The sequence below is a fragment of the Branchiostoma belcheri genome, unplaced genomic scaffold, assembly GCF_001625305.1.
Source record: "Branchiostoma belcheri isolate BF01 breed outbred unplaced genomic scaffold, Haploidv18h27 scaffold28, whole genome shotgun sequence".
NCBI classification, from domain to species: domain Eukaryota; kingdom Metazoa; phylum Chordata; class Leptocardii; order Amphioxiformes; family Branchiostomatidae; genus Branchiostoma; species Branchiostoma belcheri.
The window spans coordinates 1,065,469-1,077,901 of record NW_017803887.1 but is presented as its reverse complement, the minus strand read 5'-3'; the positions used below and the strand labels follow the sequence as shown (position 1 = coordinate 1,077,901).

General features: G+C 39.5%; 2 protein-coding genes across 2 annotated transcripts; one reads left to right on the top strand and one right to left on the bottom strand.

Moving 5' to 3' along the window:
* Positions 1 to 3,322: 3,322 nt before the first annotated feature.
* Positions 3,323 to 12,067, bottom strand: LOC109472690 (protein SCO1 homolog, mitochondrial-like). Its single transcript, XM_019772536.1, has 6 exons — positions 11,934 to 12,067; positions 6,363 to 6,453; positions 5,772 to 5,953; positions 5,303 to 5,411; positions 4,726 to 4,841; positions 3,323 to 3,931 (listed from the first exon to the last, which is right to left on the bottom strand). Exons 1-6 carry the CDS (start codon positions 11,979 to 11,981, stop codon positions 3,803 to 3,805), a joined length of 675 nt encoding a protein of 224 aa, XP_019628095.1. The 5' UTR covers positions 11,982 to 12,067; the 3' UTR covers positions 3,323 to 3,802.
* LOC109472708 (polcalcin Jun o 2-like) lies at positions 7,216 to 10,877 on the top strand. The gene is made up of 4 exons (XM_019772561.1): positions 7,216 to 7,325; positions 8,751 to 8,876; positions 9,242 to 9,364; positions 10,661 to 10,877. The coding sequence occupies exons 2-4, from the start codon at positions 8,757 to 8,759 to the stop codon at positions 10,841 to 10,843; spliced, it is 426 nt and encodes a 141-aa protein (XP_019628120.1). The 5' UTR covers positions 7,216 to 7,325; positions 8,751 to 8,756; the 3' UTR covers positions 10,844 to 10,877.
* Positions 12,068 to 12,433: the final 366 nt, after the last annotated feature.

The following is a 12,433-nucleotide window of genomic DNA, read 5'->3' as shown; positions in this document are numbered from 1 at the left end:
ATCTTGTGCCCTTGGGAAAGGCACTTTACACGACTTTCCTCACTTCGCTCAGGTGAAAATGAGTACTGTCCTGTCATGTATTTGTACCCTATGTTGGTGACGGCATTAATATAAGTTGAAAAAAAACTTGAGTGTGCCGTCACCACGTCTTGTGATTACATGTTGGAATATAAAAAAAAAAAGTAAATTTGTCTTACCAGGTACAGAACCCCGACTATAATAGCGCCGACTCTGACACTGCAGCAGCCACAGCACGACTGTACCCGACACGACATTACAGAAGTTGTATGGAGTCGTCTCGCAGTCTCCGACAAACTGTCGTGCGACAGATATTAAACCTCCTTGGACAGAGAGAATAGAAAAAAAACGTCATTACACGTGCAACATAACACTTAAGAAACTTATTGAAACTGAAACAGGCTTGGAGGGCCTGGAACTCATCTCTGTGATGAATGACAAACATGTACAGTTTTGGTGATCTAACTTTGTATGCTCCACCTCTTCGGAGGATGATAGATGATGATGATGACACGTGCAACGCTAACTTGAGTATCTTGTCTCAGTGTCTGAGCTCAATCCTCCGGGTGAATTGGTTAGCGTGATACGTCGTACAATCATCCTGTGGTAGCATCACAAATCGTGAGGGCATTCTTGGGATAGTCGTGCACATGTAGAAAAGTCTAGCCTGGGTGCCATTAATGTTGCAATGGGTCTCGTTCAATTCACTATCTTGGGTACAAACGGGGTATGGCTCCCAGCAGGCTAAAAGTCCGCCTCGTTACTTTAAAATGCCGTCATAGCATGTTTCAAACGTTTGATATTGCCGGCAACAAAATCGCACGGCGCCGTCACATTCGTACAACGAGTTTTTTTTTTTTGTCCTACATGTAGCATTTTGTCCTAGATGTAGCATTTTGTCCTACATGTAGCATTTTAATCAAGGCTTTGAAAGAATCGACTATTAACAAGGATTTACCGCAGTCTTTTCCGTTAGAAGACAATCGTCTACCTTATAATGAACTAGACACATCTACGACTACCTGTCGAATGTGACAGACGCGGGCCCTAAGTTTCCTACAGACGCTGTTGCGAACGTAAACAACTCACTTAGTACTGTGTGGCACCGAGACCAGAATGGCATATTATTGATTACACCGTACCAACTAGTACTAACCGTACTAACACAAACAACTCTCCCTTAGTATGCTCTAGCTACTACCCTTTCTACTGATGCATTTATCTATAAATCGAGACAGCCCAAAATACATGTATTAAATAGTCTCTGTGGCATCGGTCATATAGGTCGTGAGTCGCCACGCAATTTTCGTGTCATAATTTTCATGCAGAACCAATCGTCGAAATTTTAAACGGAGATAAGGCTTTTTGCGGAATTTATGAATAGGCACTGTACTTATGTACTGAGTTCTTGAGTCGTGGAGCTTCGGTGGGCTGGGTACCCGGCTCCGTATTGTCGCTAACTACCATGGACTACCCAGGCCTAGAGCCAGGCCAGAGCCTCGGTGGACGCGACCCTTTTTTTTTTGAGAACAGGCGAAAATCGGTGTGGCCTAAGGACTAAGCTTTTCAGTAACACACCATCGTAGATATAACACGTGTACGACTATCTCACGAATGCCCTTGGTATATGGTCGTGCGACTAACGTACGACAAAGGTGACCAGGCCCTCAACAATAACACCAATTCTAAACATTACTCGTACAATTTACCGACAGGAGTCAAAGTTATGACCAACCTTTGTACCGGGAAGTTACATGTATTATCAATATATTCTGCAGCACCTATCTTAGATAACGTTGTTAAAAAAAGAACTACGTATCATCAACAAACGTGCAGCATACTCTATATGCAGATATAAACAGACAGTAGTTGTGATGTTATCAGTCAGTAGAGACACTGTACATGTATGTAGTTGCAACGGAATTTAAAAATGAACTTTACCTTTTTCCCGGTTGGCTTAGTTGACCGGCGCCCTCCGAACACTCTCTGCAACCAACCAGTCGAAATATGACTCTTCAAAAAACAATTTTACCAATAATATCGATTATGACGTTACATTACGGATAATTCAACCTCGCTTTGTAAGCATAACGGCTTACCCACGTGACCACAGACGACCAATCATAGTCCTTCAGTCTTACCCAGTCACGATCAAAGTTCGTTTGCAGACATCAAATAGTTGACAATTAACAAACACAACTCTGTCTTAAGGGCACTTTGCACTTTAAGGGTAAACATACATTTGTTTGATTTGACCGAGGTAATTTTTTGCCCCAATGGGGGCGGGACACGACAGAGAAATAGAATTAGGATTTAAGTGGATTTTGCAGAACAGAATCAAAGCTGTTTTTAATGATGCTTTTGGCTACAGCTACTTATTATTAACATGCACAAATCATGACAAGTTGTTGGGCAAATACTGTATAGATATGGGAATTGTGAGAAAACATAGCACACATTGTTTGTCTTTGAGCATTCTTTTTGTGTGAAAGACAATCAGTCGACTTGAAACTCCAGATCTAATCTATGTATCAAGGCCATACCTTTTTGTTAAAAATGGCTCTTATGCAGTTTTAGTTTATTATGATTATTATAAGTAAGAGAGCACAACTATAGTACTATATCAACTTCTATATTAAATAAAAAAATATATCAGGTATACCCTGTCAGTGTGGAAGAAAAGAATCTCAATCAGTATGCTTAGAAAAAAACAAACATTTAATCTCAAATAAAACATCATTTTGCAATATAACTTGGCATAATCATATCCATCACTTGTGATGATTACTAAAATTTAAACGTGAATAGATTTTTTTGTTTTCTATTCTAGGTACACTTATGCCATCAAGCACTCTAGTTTGTAATGTTAGGTACTTTCCTCAGTTTGTTGGACAACATATCTTCACATAATTAACTCAATGAAAACTCAAGAAAACACTTTTTAGTTAAGAGAGTCGGGACTTTGACTTTGAAAGCAAAATCTTCTAGAAAACTACCATGGGGTAATGCACCCAACACCCAGTCATGGAGTTAACAAATGACAAAAAAAAAACACAACACATAGACAGGAATTTGAGCAAAAACACAGTAATAGAACTAGGGGGAACACAAAAATGACTGTCATCATACAAAAAGAGTTCTACAAACAGAAGTAAATAATCAGAAATAACTTTGATATACTAGTACTCAAAGACATCTCAATTAAGACTTAAGACAATTTACAGTGCATGTACTTGTATGAATTAAGTTTATTTATTTATTACGATTGACCACATACATAATATACATGGAGGGCATGGTGGAACAGGTGCACCTAAGTGCACCTTTTCAAGGCCACCATGCCCACTAGGTACTGATTGAACTGATCCCTGAATTGATGACCCTTGCACTTCCATGATATTCAACATGTTAAATCAAACTGATAACCTAGCCTGTCAACAACGTCTTGCTGTCAGGGGCTGATTTTTCTTGAGAGCTTGTGTCCAATAACTCCACTGTAACTGAGGAGAACCATTCTTATTCCCAGAACTACCAATAGGAGCTCAGGATTCAAGATCAAGCTTCTAAGGGTCAGACCAATGTAAAGGCTGCTAGAGGCATGATGTGGTCAGGCTAGTGGTCTGACCAGTGGAAGGGCTGCTAGAAGCATTATGTAGTCATTGGCAAACAAATACACCAATTTTACAACAACCTGCCCTTTGCAATGCTACCTATACATGGCGTCTCTTTCTAAATTCTACATTGTTATACTGCATTAACTGCAGCCTATGGTTGGAGGTGTTGGTTAACTCCTGTATTTGCGCATGTGTCCTGCTATGCTGGCCACGATCTGGTCTGAGTTCTTGTCCTTGCCGTAGTAGTCCAGGAACTGCCAGTCTGGGTTCATCAGGTACATGATGATGGTATGGTCCACCTAAACACAGACAGTCTGTTATCAAATCATACAGTCACATCTCCAAACAAGAATAGCTCACGAAATATCTTGTGAATATCTGATTTTATTTATTATTGTCAATTTCTCACTCAGTCTGATTCTTTCTAATAGTAATATACATGCCTTTTTCCACTGGCAGCTTTCATATGGCAATAGACATGCTTATAACTGGAGATTTAACTAGGTACTACTTAATTCCTTGTTATATGCACGAAAATGTAATGGGAAAACATATGGACGCATTTAGCAAGGAATTCACAATAATGCAGGAACTTTACAAATATTTCAGGGGAATACGATATCTAATTTGATTTTTAATTTTTGTGTATGGCCGTGGTATTTCTTCTCTGAGTTCTGAATACTGAATATACTGAATTGACACTGAACACAAATACAACTAGAGGTCATCCCTTCCGCTTTATTACTCTTACAACAAAGACAGAGACATTTAGAACTAGCTATTTCCCTAGAACAACCATAGAATGGAATGATCTCCCGTCTCAAGTAGTTACTGCCAAGTCACTTGATTTGTTTAAACGGGGGCTGGCCCAACACATGGGCCTCCCCCAACCCCATATGTAAATATTATGTATACTTAGTGTGGCCAACACATCATTTTTCTTGTTATATTTTTGAATGCACAAGTTTTGTTAAGTTTATTGAGCACGGTTGCACCACCACCACCGGCCACACTGAGGCGGGCACCTGGACGTGATGTCCCTTGCGGGATTTTGTTCAGTATTGCATAAGATAAGATAAGATAAGATACTCACTATATAGTCCCCATCCTCGTCTATAGGACCCTGACTGTAGTAGACTCGGAAGTTTTTGGACACCTGTTTGACCTGCTCTAGTGAACCTGTCAGGCCAACCAGGTCTGGGTGGAACTCTGGAGGAAACAGAAATCATTGTTAAACTCAGACAGAGATAAAAATAATAGGTGCATATGCATTATAAATGCACTTTTGTGCATCAAAATTGGAGCTGTGCACCTGATTTTTTACTTGTACACCTAGATAATTTCTGTGAAGCCTAAGGTATATACAGCACAGTATATATAGCATGCATTTAAGACGTCATAAAAGTATATAGTACTTAGTACTTGACATTTGTTTAAAATCTTAAGTTCAGAAGAAAATTAGCCTCAAAATCTAAAGAAGGGGCTAGGCAGTTAGGTTTGTAATTAATGAAATTTTGCAGACATTCTATCATAATGTCATTTTCAGCTATGAAACCACATTTCGTTCTGTGCACTTAAATTCTAAGGTAAATACTAGTAGTAGGTGTAACAGTGCACTTATTCCCAAAAAATGAATTTCAAGCCCAGTCAATACCTAAGAAAAGACTGACCTTTGACATATTGAGCGATAGACTTGACGTCGTCCCTCTCAGGGTCTATGGAGATGAAGATAGGAGTGATGTTGGGTAACGTCTTGATGTTTGCCATGTCTGTCACCACCTAAACAAACAAACAAACATACTTTCTGTAAACAACAAACAAAAAACAATATGTTCTTTTAATAACAAACCTCTTGTAACACAGGACAAAAGCTTACTTTTACCGGTGCACACCGGCAAAAAATTTGCACCACATTTACATGTACAAACTTGCACACAAAGAGGTATTTCAACCCCTGAATATGGTGTGATATGCTCACTCGGTGGCTTTATTCGGTTGTTATAGCAACTGACAAGGCTTTATCACACCATATTCACCTCGGGGCAGGTCATTAACCCTTAATTAAAAGATGACCCAAAAATTTGATTGCATGCAGCTGTAAAATCTCTTTGGCGGCCTTTATCCTTCGCCTACATGTACCTGTGCCATCTTGTCCAGCTCATCAGGACAAATGTCAGGACAGTGGGTGAATCCGAAGTACAGCAGACACCACTGTCCTCTGTAGTCCTGCTCTGTCTTAGGGTTTCCATGGTGATCCACCATGGAGATGGGTCCTCCAATCAGGGCCTTTCCCAGCGACTTGGACCGCTCTTTTTCAAGTGCTAAAATGATAAAGGGAGATCAGTAAAATGGTAAAAAAATAAGTAAATTTGCAGTGGTTCTTAGCAAAAACATTTTAACATTAATTTTTAAACAAAATAACTTTATACAAAAAACCACAGCAAATATTACACTGTAAATCATCAACTAAGTGTGTCAGAAGCTCTGAGGAAGGTGTCTGATAGATTTGAAATTTAAGTAAGGGGCCCCCATGCCCTTTTCCGTACAGCCTTACCAGCCATTTTAATTCTATGTAGAGCATAGACGGACCGCTCTTATTCTACCTGGAATATATAGTAAAGCATAATGGGGGAGACATCTTGAATTCAGTGTAATACATAGCTCTGAAAATTTAGCATAGAGTGTTGTTAGGACCCCCCCATGCAGGCCCTCCTAGAAAGTTTTCCTTACCCAGCTCTTTCTCTCTCTTGAGATAGTTGAAGAACAGCAACAGTGCAGATCCTAACACTCCAGCTCCTACTAAAGCCTTCCACACTGAGGTCTGCAGGGGCAGAAATCATGGCCGTTAATTTCAAGGTCCTGGGTTCAAATCCCCAGCAGGACCCAATACTGAATGGAAAGAAAGAAAGTTTATTGCAAGTTTGTATATATATGTTCTACTAACACACTAAATGCACTGTCTCTTACACCTACAGATTCAGTTATTTACGTTCCTTAGTGTCCCCTCCTTCAGTTATCCTTGTTTTTATTTGTACCGGTCACCTGTTTTGTAACTAACACATGTGCAGCTGCTAGTAATCCAATGCAAATTGGGCTAAGCAGTATATAAGATGATGATGAAGTTCCTGCCCGTAGGATTATTGCAAGTACATGTAATCAAACCACTACATTTTATAGATGGAAAAACTGTAACAAGTAGGAAGAAAAAGACTTTCCTCAACTTTTGGGAGAAAAATATGTGCATTTTTGAATTGATTCAGAGTCAGTATCTTTTTTCTTTGCAAATGTTTTGACAACATAAAGGAGGACCTCCACTACCTGAACTTAGATAAGATCAACCCACAGGACAGAGACAAGTGGCGAGCTGCCATTAGCCCCAGTTGTACTGTGCAAGCATGTCTAACCCTCTGAAGACGGGGAACAACTGACGATAAACCGGACAGTGAGTGAGTGAGAAATCAGAAAAAGATGAAGAGGCGAATCCGAGAACCAACAAATTAATTTGGTGTGGCCTAATTCTTTAAACAAAAGCAGACATTTGCATTACAACTTACTAAACCAGGACTTTCACTCAGAGGATTATGGGTAACCACGCCTTATAATCATCAGTGTAACTTGCGTTGTCTGTCCCCACTCAGCTCATTCTGCATTTGCTGAGCCTGAAGAAAGCTGGTCCTAAGAACTAGTCCACAGGTACGTGTACTTGCTTTTTCTTTTCTACTTTAACCGTTGTTTGTACTACTAACAGTAACTCTTACAGTTACTGTTACAGTTGTTTGAATTTAAGGTTCATCAGTTCTGTTGGTCTTACTAATGAAGAATGAATTTAGAGAACAATTTTTTTTCATTCATTAATTTCCATAACGTGTATTTTCTGACAGAGTCTTTGCATATTCTGTTATCCTTAAGTTGAGATCACATCGGTGCCCTTTCGGTGGTCGAAATTGGCACCACCTGTAGGTTAAAAAAAGTACTTAGCACAAAACCCACAGGTGCTTGGGGTGTTCAGGTGGACAGACGATTTCTCAGAAGAGGGGTCTCACAGGGCCACACACAAAATTGCATCAACACGGCACTTAAACTACAATGTACTAGTATCCAGCGTGGCCCTTTTTTGCAATCGTAACCCTAGAAGTATGATAGTAAGTATCATGAAAAATGTATTTGGACACTGAAACTTCAAGAATCAGGACATCTTTGCCAAAATGAATTAATCTGGATAAGTTTGGTTACACAATGTTATGCATGAGCTTACGGTTTCATTATGGTAAACCACCGTAATTTCTAAATTATATCTCCTTAATTGGGTAACCAAACTGGTCCTTCTACATTTTTAGGCGTACAGGCTTCAGATTAGGCTTAATTAGTGTAAAGGCCTTATATGGGCAAACATATCTTTTTTTATTCAGCCTATTGTCAGGAAGTTTTTTAATTCAAATTCTGTAAATTACCCATACTCAGTTGTAACTTCAGTAGTCTGTATTATACAATCTCTCGCTGTCTGTCAGCTAATTACACTGTTTCTCACTGCCCATCACAATTAGCAGTTCAGCCAATGAGAGCATGGCAATTAGCTTTTCAACCAATCAGACTGACCAGATGTCTGTCACATAATTATACAGTCAAACCTGTCCAAGCTGGCCACCCAAGGGACCAAAGAAAAGTGGTCACTTTAAAGTGTGTGGATAGAGGAATCTCTTAAAGTAAATAAAGTAATTCTTTTAAAAGGTAAGGCCACACCAATTTAATTTGTTGGTTCTCGGATTTTTTCAGGAAAAATATGAAGCGACAGGGCGAAAAAAAAAATAAAAATAAAAACAGATCTAGGAATTATAGCCCCAAATGCTACGATAGGAGGTATGAAGTCAACACAAAAGGCTGGTTCAAAATTTAAACAATGAATTTTGAACTTCTAATGATACCACTGCATTGAAAGACGGAATAACTGTAACGACTAGGAAGAAAAGGACTGTTTTCAACTGTTCAGGGCAAAATATGAGCATTTTGCAGTTGATTCTGAAATTTTTTTTTTTTTTGCAAATCAGGAAAAAATGAAGAGGCGAATCCGAGAACCAACAAATTAAATTGGTGTGGCCTAATTTTTTTTTTACTTTTCAGCGCAACATGGACGTCGATCAAATATTTACGCAGTTGGACAAGAGCGGTGACGGCACCATTGACTCATCTGAGATCGCCACCTTGCTAGAAATGATCCAATTAAAACCATCAGAGAAATTTGTGGAGGTAAATTAGGCCATGTTGATTTGATTATATGGAAGAAATATTACACCCAAAAAGTGTTTCTCACATTATTTAAAAGAACTCTTACTCTTAAGGACAAATATGGTACGAAACCTAGAATGTTACAAAATATATGGTAAAATTTAATGATTCAAAATATTTGACAGTGCCAAAATTCTACAATATGTGACTTAAATGTAAATTTACGCAGCATTGAAGAACCATAATGAATTAATTTTGCAGCATAATGTAGCAAAGCATACTAGTAGCTGACCCTAAAATTGAACAGTAACAAGGTTGGCAGTATTTTTGCACGAGACCTCAAGGGTTTATTAGCCTTTAAAAATCATATTGCGTCTTTCTTTCAGCGAGTGAAAAATAAGTGTGACGCCAATTCTGATGGGAAGGTGACAAAAGACGAAGCAGCCGATATCGCTGCGGTGTTTCAAGAGATGTCTGATCTCACAATGCTGTTCGTGGAGTTTGACGAGGTTAGTTTTTGTGATAATTATCATTATTGAAACTATATTGTACTTTGGCCAATCAGTGCCCCTCTTTCAGTTTCAGTTTATTTAAAAATCGACTGGCATGTCACCCAATCATATGGTACATGAAATATGTCGAATTTTCACAAACACTGCATGTATCATGGACTCTCCAATAAGTTAAAATGACAGAGATATAATATTAAAATCTGGTCATTGATCACCAATTTACAGAATACATATAATACAGTCATAATAATCAAAAGAGCCATATTTACAGACTATTATATAAAATCAATATACCACTATGTAGAATGCTGAGATAATATCTTCAAAGCCCGTGGTATAAACGATAGTTCATGACGTTTCTACTGAATGTGGAGCGTGACTGTTTCCTTCGTCTTAAGTTGTATGTGCTTTGAGGCGCTACACATACAAAGTCATGCAGAGGGTTGTCAGCGTCATTCAAGACATGTTGGATAGTTTTCAATGTGGCAAGGTCTCGTCTCATAGACACAGAAGGAGGCAGGGATTCAGCAGGGATTCCTATAATCCTACAGCAACGTTTCTGTACATTTTCAAGCATGTCTGACAGGTACTTAGGCAGTCCTGCCCATACTGGACTCGCATATTCTAACAAAGGGCGGATGAATACCAGATAGATACGAATGAGAATGTCAGTTGCTAGACCAGCCTTCTTTGCTATGGTTAGATAGTACATTCTAGGACGAGCTCTTCAAATCTTAAATATTCAAACACCCAACAGTCAGATTGATGAGTTATGTGAGGGGCCAGTTTTTGGCAGCTGCACTGGTATTAGCGACCAAAAGAGCACACTACAGCTAAAAAGGCTGGTATCCAGGTTAACATCTAGAGTAGAGTTTAGCCTGGGTACCAAACCTTTGGTCAGCTTGGCGGTAATTTTTTGGCTCCAGCCTTTACCAAGCACAGGTGATCGCGCGAGTTATACCAAGGAAATAACTCCAGCTGGTTTCCCTGTATCCGCTGACTTCCTGTATTATGCTTAGTCTTCTGTTGCCCCCAAAGCACTGTAATTGAGGCCTGGCTGGTGGCCCCAAACGCTCTCGGCGCCGAAGGGATAGCGCTGAGCTCACGGCGAGGTTACCAGGCTAGGTAGAGTAGATTCAAGTGAGACAAAAACAATGAGAATGTTGCAAAAAGGGGGCAATCCAAACGGCGACATTTTCCAAATGTAGCAAATCTCTCACTGGAAGCCTTAAATGTCTCACTTTTGTCTCACTTTTGGCCAAATGTCTAAATCAACCTTTCCCTATTTTTCAGGATTTCAGTCAGAAGATGTCGTTTGAGGAGATGCGAAAGAGGGCCAGTACCTTTTACACCGACAACGCTGACAAGTATGGTGGAGGGAAGGCCATGGAGATCATGAACCACTGGGCCGGGGACAAAGACAAGGAGATGACCCTAGAGGAGTTCCTCGAGATCATGTTTGAAGATAGGCTCTAAACATGAGACCAAAGTGGCTCCATGGAGAGGCTTAATATAACATCCGTGTCCATAATATCACCAGGGTCCATAATATCGCTACCTTGAGAAATAGTGTGCTTTGAGATATTTTTACTGCAACATACTTTTGGTATGCACTCCTGCACACCTCAAATGTACATACATAGGGTATGTTGCAGTAAACATATCTTTAAGCACACTATTTCTCAAGGTGGCGATATTATGGACCCTGGTGATATTATGGACACAGATGTTATAATTATGGCCCTCACATGTTGAGATTAAACAACACTGCACGAAAAGTGGGATTTACTTGCTGATGCATACTATCAATATAGTACTAGTATTATATCATTATTGGTATATCCTTCTTTTCATTCAGTGCAAGAAATTTAAACTACAGAGGCAAGCATGTCAGGAACATGGACTATTCAGTAAAAGTAAAACTATTAATTGTCATGCCTCTTTTGTAAACATGTAAACCACAGCACATTTTCATTGTTAGTAAACAACTGATAAACAAAGCTTTACGCTTTGCTATGGATTAATTCTGATTAAATGCTCTGCTGATGTTGGAAAAACTGTCTTGTTTTATTATTTGACCTGGATCTTTGTCTTCCTACGACCTTCCAACATACTGAATTTCATCACAATCACAAACTTAGGCGTTCTCAAGTTATGATCTTTACAAATGTGCAGAAACATACATGCACAAAAAAACACACACACGCACAGATGGACCAAATACAATACCTCCATTTTTTATGATTATTTGTAATTTTTTGTAATTAAATGCAAATTACGCAAATAAAGAAATACTACACAGTCTACTACTACTTATTCTGTAATTACAGTGTTTAACATAAGGCCACAGCAAGTAAAATTTATTAAGGGTGACATCCTCAGCTGACTCCAAATCTAATTGCGACAGGGCAAAAAAAGGCAGGTCAAAATAAATGAGATTCCTATATTTCAAATTTTGACATAATAAAGCATGTTTAACAAAAAATTATATGTATGGTATGAACTTTCATTATAGTAAAACAAAACCTTCACAGATTCATCTATAGAGGTAACAAAGTTGACCTACCCCCCTTTCTGGTGTCGGCCGTGAAGGAGGGACAGAGTCTGAAGACATCCCCCTCAGCTGATGGCACAGTCTGGAGGACAGGACAGCTGATGACTGCCTCCTAACCACAGGACATGTGCACAGGCTACAGGACACCTGTAACACATTAAGTCAATACACAGCCTAGCCGTGGCGACTCTTGATTCGGGCTTACATTGCATTACCCTCAGCAAGAGTCGTGGAAAGATCCATTGGCAGAACTGCACATTTCCCGTTGGCTGCTCGATGCTCCGTTCTTGACCCGTTTTTTTGCTGTCCCGAGCTTCCCTACAATATATCTCCACAATTGGCTGGGTTGCTGATGTTTAGATCAGCCTAAATATTCCACAGCGTGACAGAAAAGTAGTAAAATAGCTAGTCGGCACAAGCTGGCGGCCATCTTGGATATAGTCGGGAATGTCCGCTACCGCCGTCGGGAACGCTCGGTAGCCTTTCCGGTTATAATCGGAGAGCTTTCGGTC